Source organism: Callospermophilus lateralis, chromosome 19, assembly GCF_048772815.1.
Source record: "Callospermophilus lateralis isolate mCalLat2 chromosome 19, mCalLat2.hap1, whole genome shotgun sequence".
Lineage (NCBI taxonomy): Eukaryota > Metazoa > Chordata > Mammalia > Rodentia > Sciuridae > Callospermophilus > Callospermophilus lateralis.
Genome location: NC_135323.1, coordinates 22,535,902 through 22,555,564, shown reverse-complemented (window position 1 = coordinate 22,555,564; position 19,663 = coordinate 22,535,902). Strand labels below are relative to the sequence as shown.

General features: G+C 40.2%; 1 protein-coding gene across 2 annotated transcripts in view; it reads right to left on the bottom strand.

The window, feature by feature from the left end:
- Vkorc1l1 (vitamin K epoxide reductase complex subunit 1L1) overlaps nucleotides 1–17,713 on the bottom strand; it is a 57,007-nt gene extending 39,294 nt beyond the window's left edge. The window contains exon 1 of one of the 2 annotated variants that reach the window (XM_076840131.2): nucleotides 17,445–17,713. In XM_076840131.2, the coding sequence (XP_076696246.1) occupies nucleotides 17,445–17,638 (194 nt within the window). In that variant the 5' untranslated portion in view covers nucleotides 17,639–17,713. The remainder of the gene's footprint in view (nucleotides 1–17,444) is intronic. The other variant, XM_076840130.2, reaches the window with a different exon arrangement.
- Nucleotides 17,714–19,663: the final 1,950 nt, after the last annotated feature.

Sequence of the window (19,663 nt, the reverse complement as noted above, 5' to 3'; positions counted from 1 at the left end):
CCATATTCTCAACATACACACAGTTTATAATGGGAAGCTATTTTTTAAGTTTCTGTTTCCAGCTCTCAGCTCCAGCTGTTTTTGTAGGCTATCACCTCAAACTGGTTTTTTGAAAATGAGTCACACATCTTCTACCCTAGAGCCTGCCTGTCCCCCTCTGTCCTAAACAACTTGCAGAATCCTTCCATAAACTTTGGTCATTTCGATTTGCTCCTCTGATCCCACAACCAGTCAGAATCCTACTGAAAAAAATGAATTTCAATTATCAGGAAACAGTATTACTGCAGTGGGCTCTAGAACAATGATCTCAGAGCAGCATGGAAAATCTAGCACATGGAAAATCAAAACCACACTGAGATTCCATCTCACCCAGAATGGCTACTATCAAGAAAACAAAAAATAACAAGGGTGTGAGGGACAAGGAACCCTTATACACTGTACTGGGAAGGTAAACTAGCACAGCCACCACAGAAAATACTATGGCGTTTCCTCAAGAAACTAAGACTAGAGCTACCATTTAATCCAGCTATCCCACTCTTCGGTGTACATCTGAAAGAATTAAAGGTGGCGTACTGGAGATACCACATGCCTATGCTCATGGAGGCACTACCACAAGAGCCAAGATATGGAACCAGCCCAGATGCCCATCACTGGATGAACAGATAAAGAAAACGTGGTCTATACACACACTGGAATGTTATTCTGCCATAAAGAACAAAATCATGTCATGGGGGGAAAATGGGTGAACTGGAGATCATGTTAAGCAAGTAGGGTTCAGAAATCACATTTTCTCTCACATGTGCACATGGTAAAAACTAGAAGGTGGACTATTAGGGAAGGGAAAGGGGATAAGAGAAAGGAGAGGGAGGGTAGATAAGATCAAAGCACATTACATGCATGTGTGAAATTGTCACTGAATCTCATTATTCTGTATAAATAATATGTACTAACAATTACAGGAAAAAGAAAAGAGCTAGTAAAATGAAAAAACACTTTTTCCCAGGTCAGAGATGCAGGAGAAATCTGCAAAGAGGAAGCAATGCCCTTGGCACAGAACCAGATTATGCCTGGGGTAAAGAGGTAAGAACCAAATTTGGATGATAAGTCCAAAGAGAAAAATTATTCATTAGGGTCAAGAGGCTGAGGACTTGAGCACACAAATTTGGTTGCCATCTATCAATGAAAAAAAGGAGAAACATATAGTAAAGCAAAAATTCAAATGGCACTTTGGCAATAAAGTTGTTTGCTGCCCAAACTGGCATTTGAAATTGTTTAAGCTAAATAAAGGCACATGCCACTACCTCTTTACCATGCTAATAACCAGCTCTGAATGAAAAGGAAATAGCTTAATGATCTCTTAAAATAAGTAACAAACAAATACAGAATTCAAAAGTTACAAAATAGCAAAGGATGAACCCTGAGGACATTGTGCTAAATAAACCAGTCACAAAAAGACAATCATGAGTGACTCTCCCTCTGAGAGGTATGCACAGCAGTCAAATTCCGAGTGCTGTAGAGAGAGGGAGAGAGATCCCTGTACTGGGTATGAAGGGTTCTGGAGAGTAGGTGCACAATAATGCAATCAGCTCAACACTACGAACTGTACACAGAGAAATGTTTAAGACAATGAATTTTATGATATATGTACTTTGCCACAATTAAAATTTTTTTCAAGTCTTAACGTCACAAAATACAGAAAGAGCATCTTCCAATTCTGCCCTCCAAACACTCAGTTTCACTCATCAGAGAACTGGTATTAATATGTTCTCCCACCCTTCCAAAGGTATTCTATTTACATATACCTATGTATGCATGTCTTTAAATAAGACAACCCATACACAAACAGCAACTCAACAGCTATATTACTCACGCCCTTTGGTCTTTTCCTTTAATGTATCTTTCCCAAATTAGTTCCCACAGAATTGCCTTAATTTTAAAAGTTGCTAATTCAATATATGATTATGTTATTATTTTAATAGCTCTCTACTGATGGGTAATTAGGGTTTGTCCAAACTAACACAGCACTAAATGTCTTCATATTATTTAACCCCTTAACCCCTGCTAAGTGTACATATGTATGTTATATGCCTAGATGGGAATTACTAAAACAAAGGGTATATGCATTCTCTGTGTTACTGTATATACATGCACACTATTTTTTTTAATGGATCTTTTATCTTATTTATTTACATGCAGTGCTGAGGATCAAACCCAGGGCCTCACACATGCCAGGCAAGTGCTCTACCACTAAGCCACAACTCCAGTCTCCACACACACTATTTTTATATAATTTTTTTAAATTGAAGTCAGTCCTCTGTACCTGAGTTCTCTACCTGAAGATTAAAACATGGATCGAAAATACTCAGAAAATAAACTGTCTTCACTGAACATGTATAGACCATTATTCCCAAAACAATGCAGTACAACTATTTACACAGTATTCACATTATATTACGTATTATAAGTAATCCAGAGATGATTTAAAGTATACAGGAGTATGTGCATAGGTTACATGCAAATACTGGGCCATTTTAGATGAGGATGAAGGACTTGGAATACTTGCAGACTCTGGTATCCACAGGGGTCTTGGACACCAAGGGATGAACAAATAGAATACAATCAGAAAAGTTTACAAATCCTAACTGCAGCTTGATGAACTTTCCTAATGTACACATACTTGAGAACCAGGATTCATACAAAGAAACAGACTATAAGTTCCTAAAGTCCCTCTTGTATCCCTATCCAGAGTTCCTCAAGTGTGACACAACCCCCCTTCTAATACCATACAGTAATTTTGTCTGTTTTTGAACTTATATTTTTGTGTCTGGCTCTTTCACACAATGTTATATTTGTGAGTCATACATACTAGCAAACTGTAGTTCCTTTTTGTTGCTTTATAATATCCTAATGTGTACATACATGACAATTTATCCAAACTGCCCTTGAGGTATGTGCATTAATTTTAGTGAATATTATGAAAGTGATTTCCATAAAGTTTAAAATTCTACCATTAATATATGGAAGTAGCTCTTTCCCTACAGTTCATCCAACAGTTCATCAAATTTGTTGACCTTTGCCAATATGATACATTAAAAATGCTTTCACTTGTTTCAATTTGCTTTTCTCTTGTGAATGAAATTGAGGATCCCGTATTTAGGAGCTACTTGACTCTTGTTTGAACTGCTATTGAATGTCCTGTGCTCACTCTCTATTGAGTTGTTGGTCTTTCCCATAATCAAGGGCTCCTTTTTTTTTTTTTTTTTTTTTTTTTTAAAGAAAATCAGTTCTTTGAACATGATGCCTGGCAATTATTTTTCCCACTTTATAATACAGAGTTCCAACTGGGCTTATACTAGGTTTTGCTACACATAGTTGCCCTTTTTTTTTTTTTTAATACAAATCATCATTCTTTTCCTTATATCTTCAGGGGTCTTGTAAAACAGAGCAAGAGAGATTCTCATACATTGCTGATTGTAGTGAAAGCTGGTATAATCACTCTAGAAAAATGTTTGGCAATATATCCTAAAAATAAACTTACATATATCCTATGATCAGCAGTTCCACTCAATTTCAACAAAAAATGAGTTCTTATGTCCACTGATCATGTACAAGAATGTTCTTAGCAGATTTAGTCATATTAGCCAAAAAAAATGGAAATCCACCAAAATTTCCATCAATAATGGTATAAATATGGCATATTGACAAAACATAACACTCCAAAATAGAAAAGACCTACAATGTGCAACAAAAATATAAAGAATGTTGAAAGGTACATGGAAATTATAATTATGATGCACCTTTATTTTTTATGTATTTATATGTGGTGCTAAGAATTGAACCCAGTGCCTCACACGTGCTAGGAAAGCACTCTACCACTAAGCTACAACCCCATTCTCAGTTTTTAAAAAGAAGCTAGACATAAGAGGACCTACTATATGATTCACTTTATTTGAAGATCAAAAGCAGGCAAAACTCACACATTAATAGAGGTCAGAAAAGTGGCTACCTAGGGTTGGGGCTATAGCTCAGTGGTAGAGCCCATACCTGGTATGTGTAAGGCACTGGGTTCGATCCTTAGTACCACATAAAAATAAAACAAAGGCATTGTGCCCATCTACAACTGAAAAAAATTTAAAAATGTGGCTATTTTTGGAAGAGGTAGTACTGAATGGGAGAAATGTGTACGGGGAAATTTGAGGTGATGGAGATAATCCATATTTTGATCTGAATGGTGGCTACTTTTGAGGATTCATATATAAAAATTTATTGAGTTGTATTTTTAAGACCCAAAATTTACTAAGTTTATCCCTGAAAATGCATATACTATCTTTTTTTTTTTTTTTTTTTTTTGGTACCAGAGATTGAACTCAGGGACACTTAACCCAGAGCAACATCCCCAGCCCTTTTTATATTTCATTTAAAGACAGGGTCTCACTAAATTGCTGAGGCTGGCTTTGAACTTGCAATCCTCCTGCTGCAGCCTCCCAAGCTGCTGGGATTATAGCAGCTGCTAGGATTACAGGTGTGCACCACTGCACTTGGCTCAATAAAGATTCTTTAGTAAAGAATAAAGAGAGAGACAGCAGGCAAGCTTTCACTGTTTTCCCAGATGGCTATTAAGATAACCCTATATTATTTACTAAAAATTCAGTGTTTTCATCTTTATCACATAAATCCTTTCTGCAGGTGAGGCTACTTCCGTAATCTCAAGTCTGTACTAATGATGGTCTCTCTACTCTGATGGTCTTAATTATTTCACAGACTTAATTTACTTCAACAGACTCTTGTGTGTTAGATAGCACTGATTCTCTCTTCTTGAACACTGGTCTTCATGATTTTCACACAAAATTTCACTTTTTTTTTTCATATAAATTTTAGAATAAAGGAGTTCCTCTACCCATACTGGGGAATTTAAACCAAGGGCACTCTAGTCCCAAGTCACACCCCCAGACATTTTAATTTTTTTAAATTTTGAGACAAAGTCTTGCTAAGTAGCTAAGGCTGGTCTTGAACTTAAAATTCTCCTGTTTCAGTCTCCAGAGCCACTACAATTACAGGTATGTGCCATCACACCTGGCTTAGTATTGAGTTTTGAAAAGACTACTGAAATATTATTTGAGATTATATAGAATTTATAGATTATTATCACTGAGTTTTAAACCTTCAAGATAAGATGCACAATTATCTTACTCCAGTTGAAAAGAGCTCTATTGGGCTGGGGATATAGCTCAGTTGGTAGAGTGCTTGCCTTGCATGCACAAGGGCCTGGGTTCAATCCCCAGCACTTACCAAAAAACCATAAAAAAAATTAAAAAGTAAAAGAACTCTATTAGATTAAAAACTTTTTTAAAAAATATTTTAATATATATATATATATATATATATATATTTTTTTAGCTTTTGGTGGACACAACATCTTTGTTTGTATGTGGTGCTGAGCATCGAACCCGGGCCGCACACATGCCAGGCGAGCGCGCTACAGCTTGAGCCACATCCCCAGCCCCTAAAAACATTTTTTTAAGATGACATGAGTTGTGCTTAAAATAAAAGGAAAATAAGTAAAATAAATTGATTACAATGTTCCTAAAACTTCATTACTGTGTGATCAAGAAGTGACAGAGATGTCACCAATTTTAACATGCATCTTAATTTAGAGGATACTGACATCTTTTCAATGTGAGAGCTATCCTATTGAAGAGTAAGTTATGCCTTAGTATTTATTCTTTTATGTCCTTCTGCAAAGTTTTACAATATTTTTCAGAGATACCTTTAATTTTGTTAGTTCTCAAGTTCATTTCAAAGATGACTTATTTTTTCAAAAATTCCTATATATTAGCATTAAAAACAAACAAACAAAAAACCCTTAAAGGCCAAATTACATGGGAAAGTCACGTCCATGAACTGGAAGACTCAATGGAGTGAAGACTTCAGCTACCCAAAACTTCCCCACTCCACAGCTTCCCCTGAAACCCCCTCAGGCACACTGTACAGCTCACAAGCCCACAGGGCCCAGTATGTAGAAAGGCAGCAGGGAGCCCAGCCTTGGCTTGGCAGCCACTGATACTAAGACCTGTGAAACTGGAACAGTGATTCTCAAAACTTTTCCATCTTACCTCTCTACAGATTATTGAGACTTTAAATAGCTTCAGTTTATATGAATTATCTCTATTGTACTTATCACATGAGAAATTAAAACAGAAAAGTTTTAAATACTTACTGTTTCCTTTAAAAATAACAAGAAATCCATGACACACTTATATACCATTTTATGAAAAACAATTGTTTTCGAAGACAAAAGAACTGAGAAGGGTACACTCTTTAAGTCTCTGTCTGGCTTAACAGAAAGCAGCTGGATTCTCAGATCTGTCAGATCTGCTGCTGCGTCACAGGCCATACACCTCTGGAAAGCCCTAACCAATGGCACATGACAGCTTCATCTTACTACAGAAAGAGCTCTGACCTGGCAAACCCACGGAAACGGTCTCAGGAACACTATATGGTACCCAGACCACTCTTTGAGAATTCTTAAAATAGAGTATTTAAGAAAATGAGACAGAGGAGGCCCATGAACAAAGAAAAGAACAAAACAAGAGAGCCCAAATTCCTGTACATTCACTGATGTTTCTTTCCAATAAACTGTACGGCAATAACAATAATACTCAGGTAGTCATACAGGAAAAATAACTGACCCGTATCTCACACTACTTAAAAACATCTATGTAAACTGTTGATGTAAATGTGAAAGACAAAACAATAAAAGATAGGATATCTTCTTCATACCAGGATACAAAAATCTCTAATTTCAAAGGAAAACATTAACACATTTAACTACATTAAAATTAATAAAGATTTCTGTTAACCAAAAGGTACATTTAAGAGAATAAAAAGGCAGCTGGATGTAGAAGTATATGCCTGTAATTCCAGTAATTTAGGAGGCTGAGGCAGGAGTATCTCAAGCTCAAGGCCAGCCTCCGCAACTTAGTAAATTCCTTGGTAACCTAGTGAGACCATGTCTCATAATGAAAAATAAAAAGGGCTGGGAATATGGATGTGGCTCATGGTAAAGCACCCAATCCCTAGCACCCCATCAAAATAGAGAGAGCTAGAAGGCGGGGGCAGTGGCAAGGTAAAACACGAGAGTAAAAAATACATAGAACCTGAATAAGGTGGTGCACTCCTGTAATCCCAGCTACTTAGAAGACTGAGGCCGGCCTTGGCAACTTGGTGAAACACTGTCTTCAACAAACAAACAAATAAAATGGGCTAAGGATGTAGTTCAGTGGTGGAGCACTTACCTAGCATGTGTAAAGCCCTGGGTTCCATCTCCAATAATGCAAAAAAAAAAAGTATCTGTGACACAGATACAGGGTGTGTGTGTTAGATATGTGTATACATGTGTGTATACATATTATTTATATCTATAGATAGCCATCTATCCTACAAACATAAGACACTGACGGAGCACCTAACAGAAAAACAGGCAAAAGGTGTTAATGAGCTCTTAAAAGAGACGATATCTAAATGGCCAAAAACCACGGAGGGGCTGCTCAATCTCATCAGTAACCAGGGTAAAACAAATTAAAACCAAAGAGAAGTATTAAATAGTACAACCACTTTGGGAAAGACTTTAATAGACACTCATCTACTCTGTGACCTAGAAATCCACTCCTAGACATAGAACTAATAGGAATGAGTACATACATAAAAGATTTGCAGAATGTCCTAGCAGCTTATTCCTCAGTTACATTCAAAAACCCATAACATATAAATCACAATGGTCAATTTGAAATTTAATAGATTAGGGGTGGTGTGTAGATTCAGTTCCTTAGCATGCACAAGGACCTAGATTCAATCCCCAATATTGCAAAATAAATAAATGACAAATAAACATAAGTAGAATTTAACAGACTGACAGTTCCCAGGTTTGGCAAAGAGGCGGATACACAGGAATTCTCATATACAAGTTGGAATCTAAGCCAAAGTGACCACTCTGGAAAACAGTCTGACAGTACCGACTGAAATTGAAGATAAATAAAATGTTGGGCTGGGATTGTGGCTCAGTGGTACAGCGCTTGCCTGGCACATGTGAGGCACATACAAAAATAAAATAGTTATTATATCCATCTACAACTAAAAACATTAAAAAAATTAATATTCACAATTGCTGCAAACTGGGAATAACTTAAGAGCCTACCCAAAAGAAAACAATTTAGTCAACTGAAGTATATTCAAAAGTATATTCAGCAATGATTAATGAATGGACAAACTATAGCTCTATAAAACATGGATGAGTCTCACAAAACAATACTCAGTGAAAGCAGCCAAGTAAAACTAAAACTTTCCATTAATACCAAGTTCAAATAACAGACAAAACTAAGCTTTCAAGCTTGCATGCAATCCTGGTGAGAATGAGAAAACTAGAAAAGTGACCATTAGAATGTTATGCTTCCAAATTTCAAAAGGTTGAAAACAATCTATTGGATGTGGTGAGTGGATGGGGAGGGGAGGCACAGACAAGCCACCGTTTCTGATTTGCACAATGCTTGGGTGGTGACGCCTTTCACTGATAGCAAACAGCACTTTCAGAGGAAGAATATGAATGTAATCTTGGACATGTTGAATTTGAAGTACTTCTGAAATGGCCAAATAGAAATGTCCAGTAAGCAATTTAGGCAATTAGATAAGCAGATCAAGTGCTTAAAGAAGAGGTTGGTAAAAGACAAAAATGTTGGATTCACACATATGTGAAGCTGTGAGCAGGGATGTGATTGTTAAAGAGAAAAGAAAGTGACAGGAGGGACGAGAGCTGATCTGTGAAACATTAACAGTAATGGCCAGGTACAGACATAAGCCAGCAAAAAGAGAAGGGAAGGAACCAACTGGTAGGAGGAAAATCAAAGAGCACATCATGAACCATTAAGCAGGAGAAAAGCACATCTCAGGAGAAACAAGCCACTGGGGGGATGCTGATGTGAACCTAGGAGGGTACATATCACATGTGACACTCAGCAAGCCAGTTCCTACTCCACCTCTTTGCTGGTGAAGACCAGCAACCACCCAAGAGAAAACCAGGGTTTCTGAGAATGGCTCTAAGTTTAGGTGTGGGTCTTTTGAGAAGAATGATCAGGGCCCCTTTTGCTCTTTCCACTCTCCGGAATAAGAGGACAATGTGACAGCACTGGCTGTGTCTGTGCAACTGGGCAGTCACCACTACAAGGTTAGCTTCTTGTGACAGAGGCAGTACGGGAAGGTTCAGCGACCCCACTGCAGCCCCGCCTTCTCTTCTTCAGGGGACAGCCAGGGCCAGAACTACTTGGGCAAAAAATGCCCAGGGCAGGTGGCCAAGGCCAGATCAGCAGTCAACCAAGGCAAAAGGACTCTCTCTGGTTACATGACCCAGAGCAACTGATAGGAATGAGTTAAATCAGGCTCTGCTCAGATCACATGAGGAAGATCTAGTAATGTTTGAGAAGTGGGGAGACAGAGCGGGCTTAATTCATGGTGTTCTAGGATTCAAGTTTAAAACCCAGCACCACAACAAAAATAAATAAAATATAAAGTATTTTCACTTTCCATTCATCAGTACACATGTTTACTAAAATTCTCTCCCAACAGATTTGAAAATAATGGCTATGGATTGGAGTGATATTCCTGGAGTCCCTTCACCAGAATGCCATCATAAAATCATCTGATTTCTCAATTTCTAGCACCATAAAAATCACACACCCAAATACTCAGAGACATGCATGGTTATCCACACATTACCTACTGCTAAGAAAACTTCACAAATTAAACCATGAAGAATAACTACTAATTTAGATTTTCCTTGAAACACAGGTGATTAATATTGAAATGTTAACTAAAATAAAAACAAGCAATAATTTAAAAACCATTATCACTCCCCTAAAATATTTAAATAACAAACTATAAACTTGCAAAGGTACTGCTGACAGTAAATTAATATAATCTGGTGACACACAGTAGGAATTGCCCTTATTATAATTTTTTTCTTTAACAAAATAGAAAACAATAAAGGCTTTATTTTTAAAAAAAATCATAGTACAAAGCTTATTAAAAATGAGACTTGTCCAAGAATTAACTTTAAAAGAGAACCAAGGGATTAGGGTTAGGGTCAGAACACTTGCCTAGCACATGTGAGGCACTGGGTTCAATCCTCAGCACCACATAAAAATAAAACAGTAAAATAAAGGCATCAGGTCCATCCATAACTATGAATACTTTTAATTGAAAAAAAAAAAAAAAAAGAACCAAGATGTTTACATGCTTTTTTTTTTTTTTGGTGTGTGTGTGGGGGGGGGGGGGTTACTGGGATTGAACCCAGGGCCTTGTGCATGTGATGCAAGCACACTACCAACTGAGCTATATCCCCAGTCCACGTTTACACACTTTTTAATAAGAGTGTTTGTTGAATGCTTTGGTGCCAAATGCTTGTACACCTGTTGCTCAGTTTTAAATAATTCTACAATGCAAATGTCACACTAAACCTACTTACAAATAAGAAAAGTGAGCAGAGACTAACCTGTCCAGTGTCAGAGGCAGAAGACGATAGCATTGGGCCTTGAAATTGTAAAACACAAAAGTGTTTCCAGTATATTTTTATTTTTTGGTACCAGAGATTGAACTCAGGGGCTTTCAACCACTGAGCCACATCCCCAGCCCTTTTTTGTATTTTATTTAGAGACAGGGTCTCACTGAGTTGCTTAGCGCCTCACTTTTGCAGAGGCTAGCTTTGAAATCGCAATCCTCTATCTCAGCCTCCTGAAGCTAGGAGTATAGGTATATACCACCACACCCAGCAATAAGTGTTTATAATATTTTAAAGAATAATATATTAAAATATGAGTCAAATGTTATGAAATCCCTGTCCATTGACACAGAACAAGCATTCTGAGGAAGAAATCCTGAAAACTGGTCATCTAATACAGGTCTAGTACAATCTAGCTCAAATACTTGGTAGAAGAAAACCCAAGACTCAGTGCTTCTTTTATCTTTGTTTACAAGAACAGGGTATAGGGCTGGGGATGTGGCTCAAGCGGTAGCGCGCTCGCCTGGCATGGGTGCGGCCCGGGTTTGATCCTCAGCACCATATACAAAGATGTTGTATCCGCCGAAATCTAAAAAATAAATATTAAAAAAATTCTCTCTCTCTCCCCTTCTCTCTCTCTTTAAAAAAAAAAAAAAAACAAAGACAGGGTATAAAAGAATGCCTGGTTTTGCATTTTTCTGACCACGCTCCAGATGCCAGCCCTTCCCCAACTCGGGTGGAGGTCTATATTACATTCACTATGACCACTTGCCACTCTCCTTATTGCCAATTGGTAGAAAACTTTCATTCCTTTCTTTGTGCTGTTCCCTGCAGTTCTTTCTAATCATCCAGGAAATAATCAATCTCTCTAAAGTTCCTAGTTCTGCCTGGTGATTTAGCCAGCACCACAACCCAGGCCAATTTTCCTGTCTTCAAGTGCAGCAGATCCACAGACAACACCTCCCTCAGAAAGGGCTATCCAACCACTATAGATTTAGCTTTCTTCCCTCCCACTACCTAGATTCACTTTATCTTCCTTCCAGCTAACCCGGATAGTCTTTTTTCTAGCTTACCCACTGCAGATCTGTTAACTAACAGGGTATAACAAATGTCTGGTCTTCACGGGTTTTGGCTTAGATAGCAAACACTCCAGCAGCTTACTTGTTCAATACCACATCTTTATAGTTATGTTCTGGCTTTTCCAAAAAGATTGCTCTGAACAGATAAGAGCTCTAATACAAACTCTAGGAATTTCTGTCCTACCTTTTTTTTTTTTTTTAGTTGTAGATGGACACACTACCTTTTATTTGTATTTATATATTTTTGTTGTGCTGAGAATCAAACCCAGTGCCTCACATTTGCTAGGCAAGCACTCTACCACTGAGCTACAGCCCTGTCATATGTTTTTATATTTAAAAAAACGGCACTATTGTTTGTACAATATTTTTTCATTTGGCTGATATGGGTGTAACTTATCAATATTTGATCTCTAAGGAACTTGGAAGTAGTAAACTTGAAGTGATAAAGTGCTCTTGGACTCTTGAGCCAGGTAGTCTGAGTTAGAAGTAGGCCCCTGCCACTGCACTGTCTAGATCAAGTGTCATGCACACGCTATGTGCCTCAGTTTTCTCATCTATAAAATGGCAATGAAACTAACCTACCTCATAGGACTGTTCTAAGAATATATGTGAAGTATTTAGAGTACTGCCTAGCATATAGTAAGCTCTACCTGTAAACATTAATCTCTACTTTATGGTCTTTCAGAATTACTTCTTTGTGATTCTTTCTATTTCTCATGCTCTGTTAGTTTATACTACTTCTGAAATTTCTGTACCAGAAAATAGTTGTAATACAACAATCTATATTTAATTCATGTTAGTCAAAACTATTAAAACAAATTTTCTTTCTCACACTAGCATTCATAAACATTTCACTAAATATGATTACAAGCATTTAAAAGTATGGTGGTGATAGAATGCTAAGAAAGCAGGATACAAATAGGGCTATGGTGGTGCACACCTGTAATTCCAGTAACTTGGGAGGCTGAGGCAAGAGGTTTCCAAGTTTCAGATCAGTCTCAGCAATTTAGTGAGACTGTTTCAAAATAATAAATAAAAGGGCTAAGGGTGAAGCTCAGTGGTAGACTACCCCACCCCACCCCCAAAAAAAAGAAAGAAAGGAAGATAGAGGTCAGAATTATGATAACACCTTCATATTTAAAAAAATAATGGTAACAATATGGTTGTTTCTATTCTGAAAGTAATAAAGTGGCTCTGTAAAGTTCTGCAGCCCCCTGAGTTACAGGGAGGAGCACACTTCTGGGATGGGGGGAAAGGAGACTTCACTATACCTGCTAAGCCATCCTTCAAATCTCAAAGAGCAAACACAGGCCTGCATGATAATCACACAAGGGATAGATCAGGGATCCAAGCTAGTTCTCTGGAAACCACCAGTTTGGAAACCAGATTTCCAATCTTAACCTTCTACTTCCTCTGTTACCCTGGGCAAGCCAGGACCTCTGAATCTGTCGAACAAAAAGCAGCAATAAAAATCCACAGATTATAAAACTGCATCATTTCAATGGGGAATGAGTTGTGAATAGGTGGTGGGTTTTTATTTATTTATTAGCTATGGAACAGGTACAAGTACAACATTTTGTAAAACAAGGAAATGTTTTGTGAATTGTTAAGTCTATTAATCTTTCAAGATTATCTGTACTATTTTACATAGAAATCCTTCTAGGGAATCTAATGCAACTTATAGGAAATACCTACAAAGAGTATTCTGCATATTATTTTGTTTTTCTTGCACTACTTCTGAAACTTTCTTTTTTTTGTTTGTTTTGTTTTTTTGTGGTACTGGATTGAATCCTGGGGGGCTCTACCACTGGGTTATGCTCCACCCTTTTTATTTTGAAACAGGGTCACTAAGTTGCTTAGGGACTTACATTGCCCAGGCTGGTCTCAAACTTGCAATCCTCCTGCCTCAGACTCTTGAGTAGGTGGGACTACAAGTGTATGACATTGAGCTTGGGCTGAAATTGTTTTAAATGCTTTACATCTTGATGCTTTGACAGGGAGTAAGCAATAAATTAAACTAAAACAATTAATGCTTAAATACACAAATGACTAACCTAAAACAAGAAACTCATTTTAAACACATGCATGATCTGACACTGCAAAAAACAGAACATCTCCCATCAATAACAGGTATAACTGAGTATATACTTTTAGTTCATTTTTAACCTAACATTGATCTGGCAAAATAGGTTTTCAAAAAAACATTTATGTTTTAATTATATGTGGGCACAATATCTTTATTTTATTTTATGTGGAAACCACCAGTTTGGAAACCCGATTTCCAAACTGGTGGTTTCCAGTGCCTCACAGCATGCTAGGCAAGCACTGTACCTCTGAGCCACAACCTTAATCTGGCAAAATAGGTTCTGATATCCCTACTTAACCTAAGAATCAACAGAGGTTCCATGAACATAACTGGCTCTAGGCCACAAGTCTAAGCAGTGTTAGAACAAGGAGCCCACCCAGATCCTTTGGATTTGAGTTTGAAGCACCAAACTAAGAGAATCAAGAAGTGCTTACTTAATTTGGTTGACAGGCTCGTTCAGGTTTATAGCAGAGTTTTCACCAATTTATGTAAAAGTGAAAAAAAATAAAACAGTGTGCACAGTGGCACACACCAGTAATCCCTACTGGAGAAGGTGAGGCAGGAGGACCACAAATTTAAGGCCAGCCATGGGGAGGTGTAGCTCAGTGGTACAGCATCCAGGGTTCAATCCCTAGTACTGAAGGTGGAGGGGGCAATAAAGTTTTTGATAAAGCTAAATTATTCAATTTAAAGATCTTTTATTCTGAAATTATGTTCTTTCAAACTGAGTTAAAATATCCTTTAAAAATAAAATGTGGCAATAGATAGTGGTGTCAGTTGTTACTATCTTTTTTTGGGGGGGGGGGCGGGTACTAAGAATTGCACTCAGGGGCACTCAACCACTGAGTCACATCCCCAGCCCTATTTTGTATTATTATTTTTTTTAAGAGAGAGAGAGAGGAGAGAGAGGAGAGAAAGGAGAGAGAGAGGGAGACTCAGAGAGAGAGAGAATTTTTTAATATTTATTTTTCAGTTTTCGGTGGACACAACATCTTTATTTTATTTTATTTTTATGTGGTGCTGAGGATTGAACCCAGCGCCCCGTGCATGTCAGGCAAGCGTATTACCACTTGAGCCACATTCCCAGTCCTATTTTGTATTTTTTTAGAGATGGGGTCTCACTGAGTTGCTTACCGCCTCGCTTTTGCTGAGGCTAGCTTTGAACTTAAGATCCTCCTGCCTCAGGCTCCTTGGTTGCTGGGATTGATTACAAGTGTGTCCCACCATGCCCAGCTACTATTGCTATCTTTATTGGCTGTACTTGATAGAATTTTAAAAACTGCAATTCTGTTCTGTTGCAGCTCCCAACTTTGAATTTCTTTTGAAATCCAAAATCTGGAAATATTCTCTTATGTAATTATGCCTCTCAAAATTTTAAAGACCTTTATACACAGATACTACTCCCCAAGAATGTCTCATTAATCTCTACCTTATTTAACAAATAAGGAAATTTAAGAATTGAGAAACAAGAATAAAGTAAGTTTAAGTAATTCAAAATCACAAGTTAACTCGGGATCCCAGAGGAAGAGTCTCCTGAGAATCTTTTTCGTCTGTTAATCTTTTCTTATCCTTTACCTTTTAATCCTACTAACTCAAACCTGGACTCAAACTTCCTTCTCATAAAACAGTCACATCTTTCTGTACTGCTGATATATGCCAATCAATATTTGAACTAACTTGAGGCCTTCAATAATCTACTTACATTGAAAGGCATTTTCACCTTGTCAAAATAAAAATGTTTAATGATGCTTACTCAATCCACTTCCAAAAGAAAATAAGTCTACCTAATCAGACTTTAGCTGTTTTAATTTCCAAATCTGCAATAAATATTCACATGTACACACAGATGGATTTTAAAAGCAGTTTACAAAACAGGCTGATCAAACTGGATACATTTCTTCAGAATAACTTTATCATATAAACAGCAAGTGAACTATTTATTCCTATTATTAGCAAGTAGTATTTCTTACCCATCTTTTGGCAAGAATCAAATTCAAAATATGTACATTGCTAATAATTAAATACTAGTTTCATTCACGACATAGTAAATTCACTTTTAAAAGTAGAGATCCAGTTATTTTAATCTAATAATACTTCTAAATATTTTAATATTAGTTGATATTACTTGATATAATTTTATGAAAATTCTTAGTTTATACTTACTACATGGTTAAAAAACATTTCTTCTTAAAGAAAAGTCAATTTTAAGAATTTAAACACAAAGTACTCTTTACATGCCCAAATAATAAAAAGTCTATTAAAAATTTTATAGACTACATAATGTTCCCCAAGGTCCAAAACTGGAGCAGTGTCCCACACCTGTAATCCCAGCGACTCAAGACGCTGAGGCAGAAGGACTACAAATTCAAGGCCAGCCTGGGCAACTTAGCAAGAACCTGTCTCAAAATAAAAAATATAAATAACAAAAAGGGCTGGGCATGTAGCTTAATGATAAAGTGCCTCATGGGTTCAAACACCAGTACCACCCCCCAAAAAAACCCCTAAAACTTATGACTGACTCTGTTTAAATTTCCTATTTATCTAATATCAAGTTATTATTTGTTTCTTTAATACTTCAAATATGCTGCTGCACAGACTTCTCATTATGTATTTATTCATTCAACTAACTTTGGGTGGGATACTTTTAAGTTTAAAAGCCCTTCCCAAAAGTAAAAATAACATCAAAATGTCTGCATAAAATATATTTAGTGGATCTCAAGGAGTATCTGTAACTAATAAAGCTCAAGTTGGTTCAAATAACCAACAAATGTGAGCTTTTTGTCACAATGATATATTTTGCACTGTAAACTACATTGTAAATGCATTTTTAAAATGTTTAATGCAACCAGGAAGATTCAACCAGGGATTCAAGCAGGTACAGGAATATGGTTTAAGAGCAAATGAAAGAGTACCTGGTCCATGAAAAAGGCCAAGTGGGAAACATCAGCAGCCTGAAGTTTGCAAACAGAAACAAGGCAAACTCGGAGATGCTAGTTTGTTTGTAATTATCAATATGTGAGTCAAAATAAACCAGGGAGCTATACATTTCTGTTTATCAAGCAATTTACAGATCCACAAGAGGGGAAGTAATGTCTCAAATGTGACTACTGTTTACAAACATCAAAATATTAGGGATATGGTTATGAAATCATTCTTTTCACTTTTGCTGAGACCCCGTTATAAAAAACAGCACCTTAAAAATGCAAGTCCCCGGTCTTTCAAAGTAGCTTACCTAGGAAAATTTAATGCATTAAAACAAAATATAGCCGACAAATCAATCACGTTTTTTTTTTAAAAAAAAAACTAAACCGCCCGGTGTGGAAACCCGTTCAGCAAGTGCCTCGTCTTTGTGAGTGCGCGCTGCTCGGGCCGGCAACCTTCAGGTCCGCCCGCAGCCCGGCGGGGCACTAGCGCCGGTCCAGCGCAAACTTCCACCGGACCTCACTCGGCCTCGCCGCGAGCAGACGTCCGGCAATCGAACGCGCTCAGTGAGGGCGTCCCTCACCGGCCGGTCGCGCTCGCGTCGGTCGGCGAATGTCACCGGCCGCACGCGTCCCGCGGCCTGCGGTGGCACCTGCCCCGGCCCGGCCCGGCCCGGCCCACGCCCCGGGCCGCTCGGCCTGCGCAGGCGGCCGGGAGCCCGCAGGCCGCCCGCCCCCGCCAGCGCCCCGCTCCCGCCGCCGCCCGTGCCCCGCTCCCGCCGCCCCGGCCCCCGCCGCCGCCGCCGCGCTACCTGGAGGCGAGCGCGGCGGAGCACTTCACCCAGGGCCCCAGGTCGCACAGGGCACGGTGCTCGGGGTCGCGCTCCTTCGCCCGCTCCACGTGGTAGGCGTAGATGGAGAGCAGGATCCCGGCGGCGCACACGGCGTACCGGGCCACCCGCTCCCACCGCGGCACCGACACCCTCAGCAGCACGGGCGCCGCCATCTTCCCGCCGCCGCCGCCGCCCTCCGCCTCCTCCTCAACCGCCGCCGCCCGTCGGGGCCCGACCCAGCCGCCGCCGCCGCCGCCTTCGCCGCCGCCACCGCCGCCGCCGCCGCCGCGCCCCATTGGCTCGGTAGCCGCCTCCGGGCCCCGCCCCCACAGGCGCGCGGCCCAACCGCCCCGAGAGGAGCGAGCCGGGCGGGGCGCGGGCGCGAGCGCGAGCGGAGGGGCAGAGCGCGCAACCGCCAGCAGGCCTCTGAGATACAGGCGGCGTGGCGCGCGGTGGGGGCGGGGCCACAGGGGGCGGGACGGAGAAGGCGGGCGCGGGCGGGCGGACGGAATGCGCAACTGCCGAAAGCTGCCGAGACCCAGGAGGCGCGGCGCGCGGCGGAAGGCGGGCTGAAAAGGGGCGGAGCCAGCGGGGAAAGGGGCGGGACGGAGAAGGCGGGCGCGAGCGGATGGGCGGAGCGCGCAACCACCGGTCGCCGAGACCCAGGAGGCACGGCGCGCTGTGGAGGGCGGGGCCAGTGAGAAGGGCGGGGCCAGCAGATAGGAGAGAGGCGGGGAGAGAAGAGGTGGGGCGGGAGGGCGCGGCCAGAGGGGCGGAGCGCGTAGCCACGGGCCGCCGAGACCTCGAAGGAGCGGCGCGTGGCGAAAGGCGGAGCCGAAGGCAGAGGGCGGGGCCAGCGGAGAGGGGCGGTGCGCACAACCGCTGACTGGCCGGGCCGCGGGGAGGCGCGGCGCGCGGGGGCAGGGCCCGCGGCGGGGCTGTGAGTCGCCGGCCTCAGGGGCCGTCGCTGAATGAATTTCAGACACCTCTGTGCGTGACTTTGCAGGCCCGGGCACTCAATTGCCATCCTTTTGCCTTTTTCGTCTTATCACTTGATATTTCTGACCCAATCAAAGTTGACCCTGGCCCGGAGCTCCATAGTCATGCTTCAATGACACGATCTTCCCTGGCACTCGCGGCAGTCACCTGTGTCCAACCTGTGCAAAACTTTAATTTACTTTAATTAAAAAGTATTTTTAAAGTTATTTATGACGCTCTACTTTTCTGTAAGCTGAATTTCAGGAGGCTAAACATAATTCAGATAATGTAGAAAAATATAAAAATGAACTAAAAAATCAGGACACAGAAAAAGGCAAGTCAGAATAAAAGGATAACCAGGACATTGGGACTCGCAAAACAATTGAAATAGAGCCATAACGTTGGTTCTGAGCTTTCTGGTGGCCACAGCTAAAAGGAAAACAATAAATAAATCTCACTGTTCCAAAAGAAATATGCTGTTTCTGGAGATTACTAGCTTTTCTGTGGTTGCAGCACTCAAATTTTCAGGGACTTTATGTAGAGATTTGGGGTAATAATCAGTGTCCTTAGTCATCTATTATTGGATACAATTTACCCCAAACTTTGTACTTTAAAACAAACAATAAACTTATTTTTGCAGTTTCTGTGGGTCAGGAATCTAGGTGCAGTTCACCTGGATCATATAACTCAGTATGTCTCTGTCTCTGACTCTCTGTCTCTCTGGCTACATCAAGATGTATGCTTGCTTAAAAATCCTTTTTTAAGGGGCTGGTGGTTGTGGCTCAGTGGCAGAATGCTTGCCTAGCATGCATGAGGCCCTGAGTTCAATCCTCAGCACCATATAGAAATAAAATAAAATATTGTGTCCACCTAAAACTAAAAAATAAATATTAAAAAAAAAGGAATCCTCTTTCAAGCAGTCTGGTGGCCGATGACAAGCCTCTGCTGGAGTCATCAGTTTCCTGCCCCTTGCACCTTTCCAAAAAAAGCAGTTTCCCCCAAGAGACTGAAGAGAGAATTGGAGGTGTGGGCCCCTGGTAGAATATTTCCTTAGCATGTGTGAGGCCCTAGATCCCATTAAAACACACAATATGATCTTGTAACCTAACCTCAGAAGTGACCTTCCTTCACCTTTACACATTCTGTTACTAGGTCAGCCCACACACCAAGAAAAGACACAGGCTTGCATAGCAGGAGCGGCTGCCACTGTTTGTGCAGTT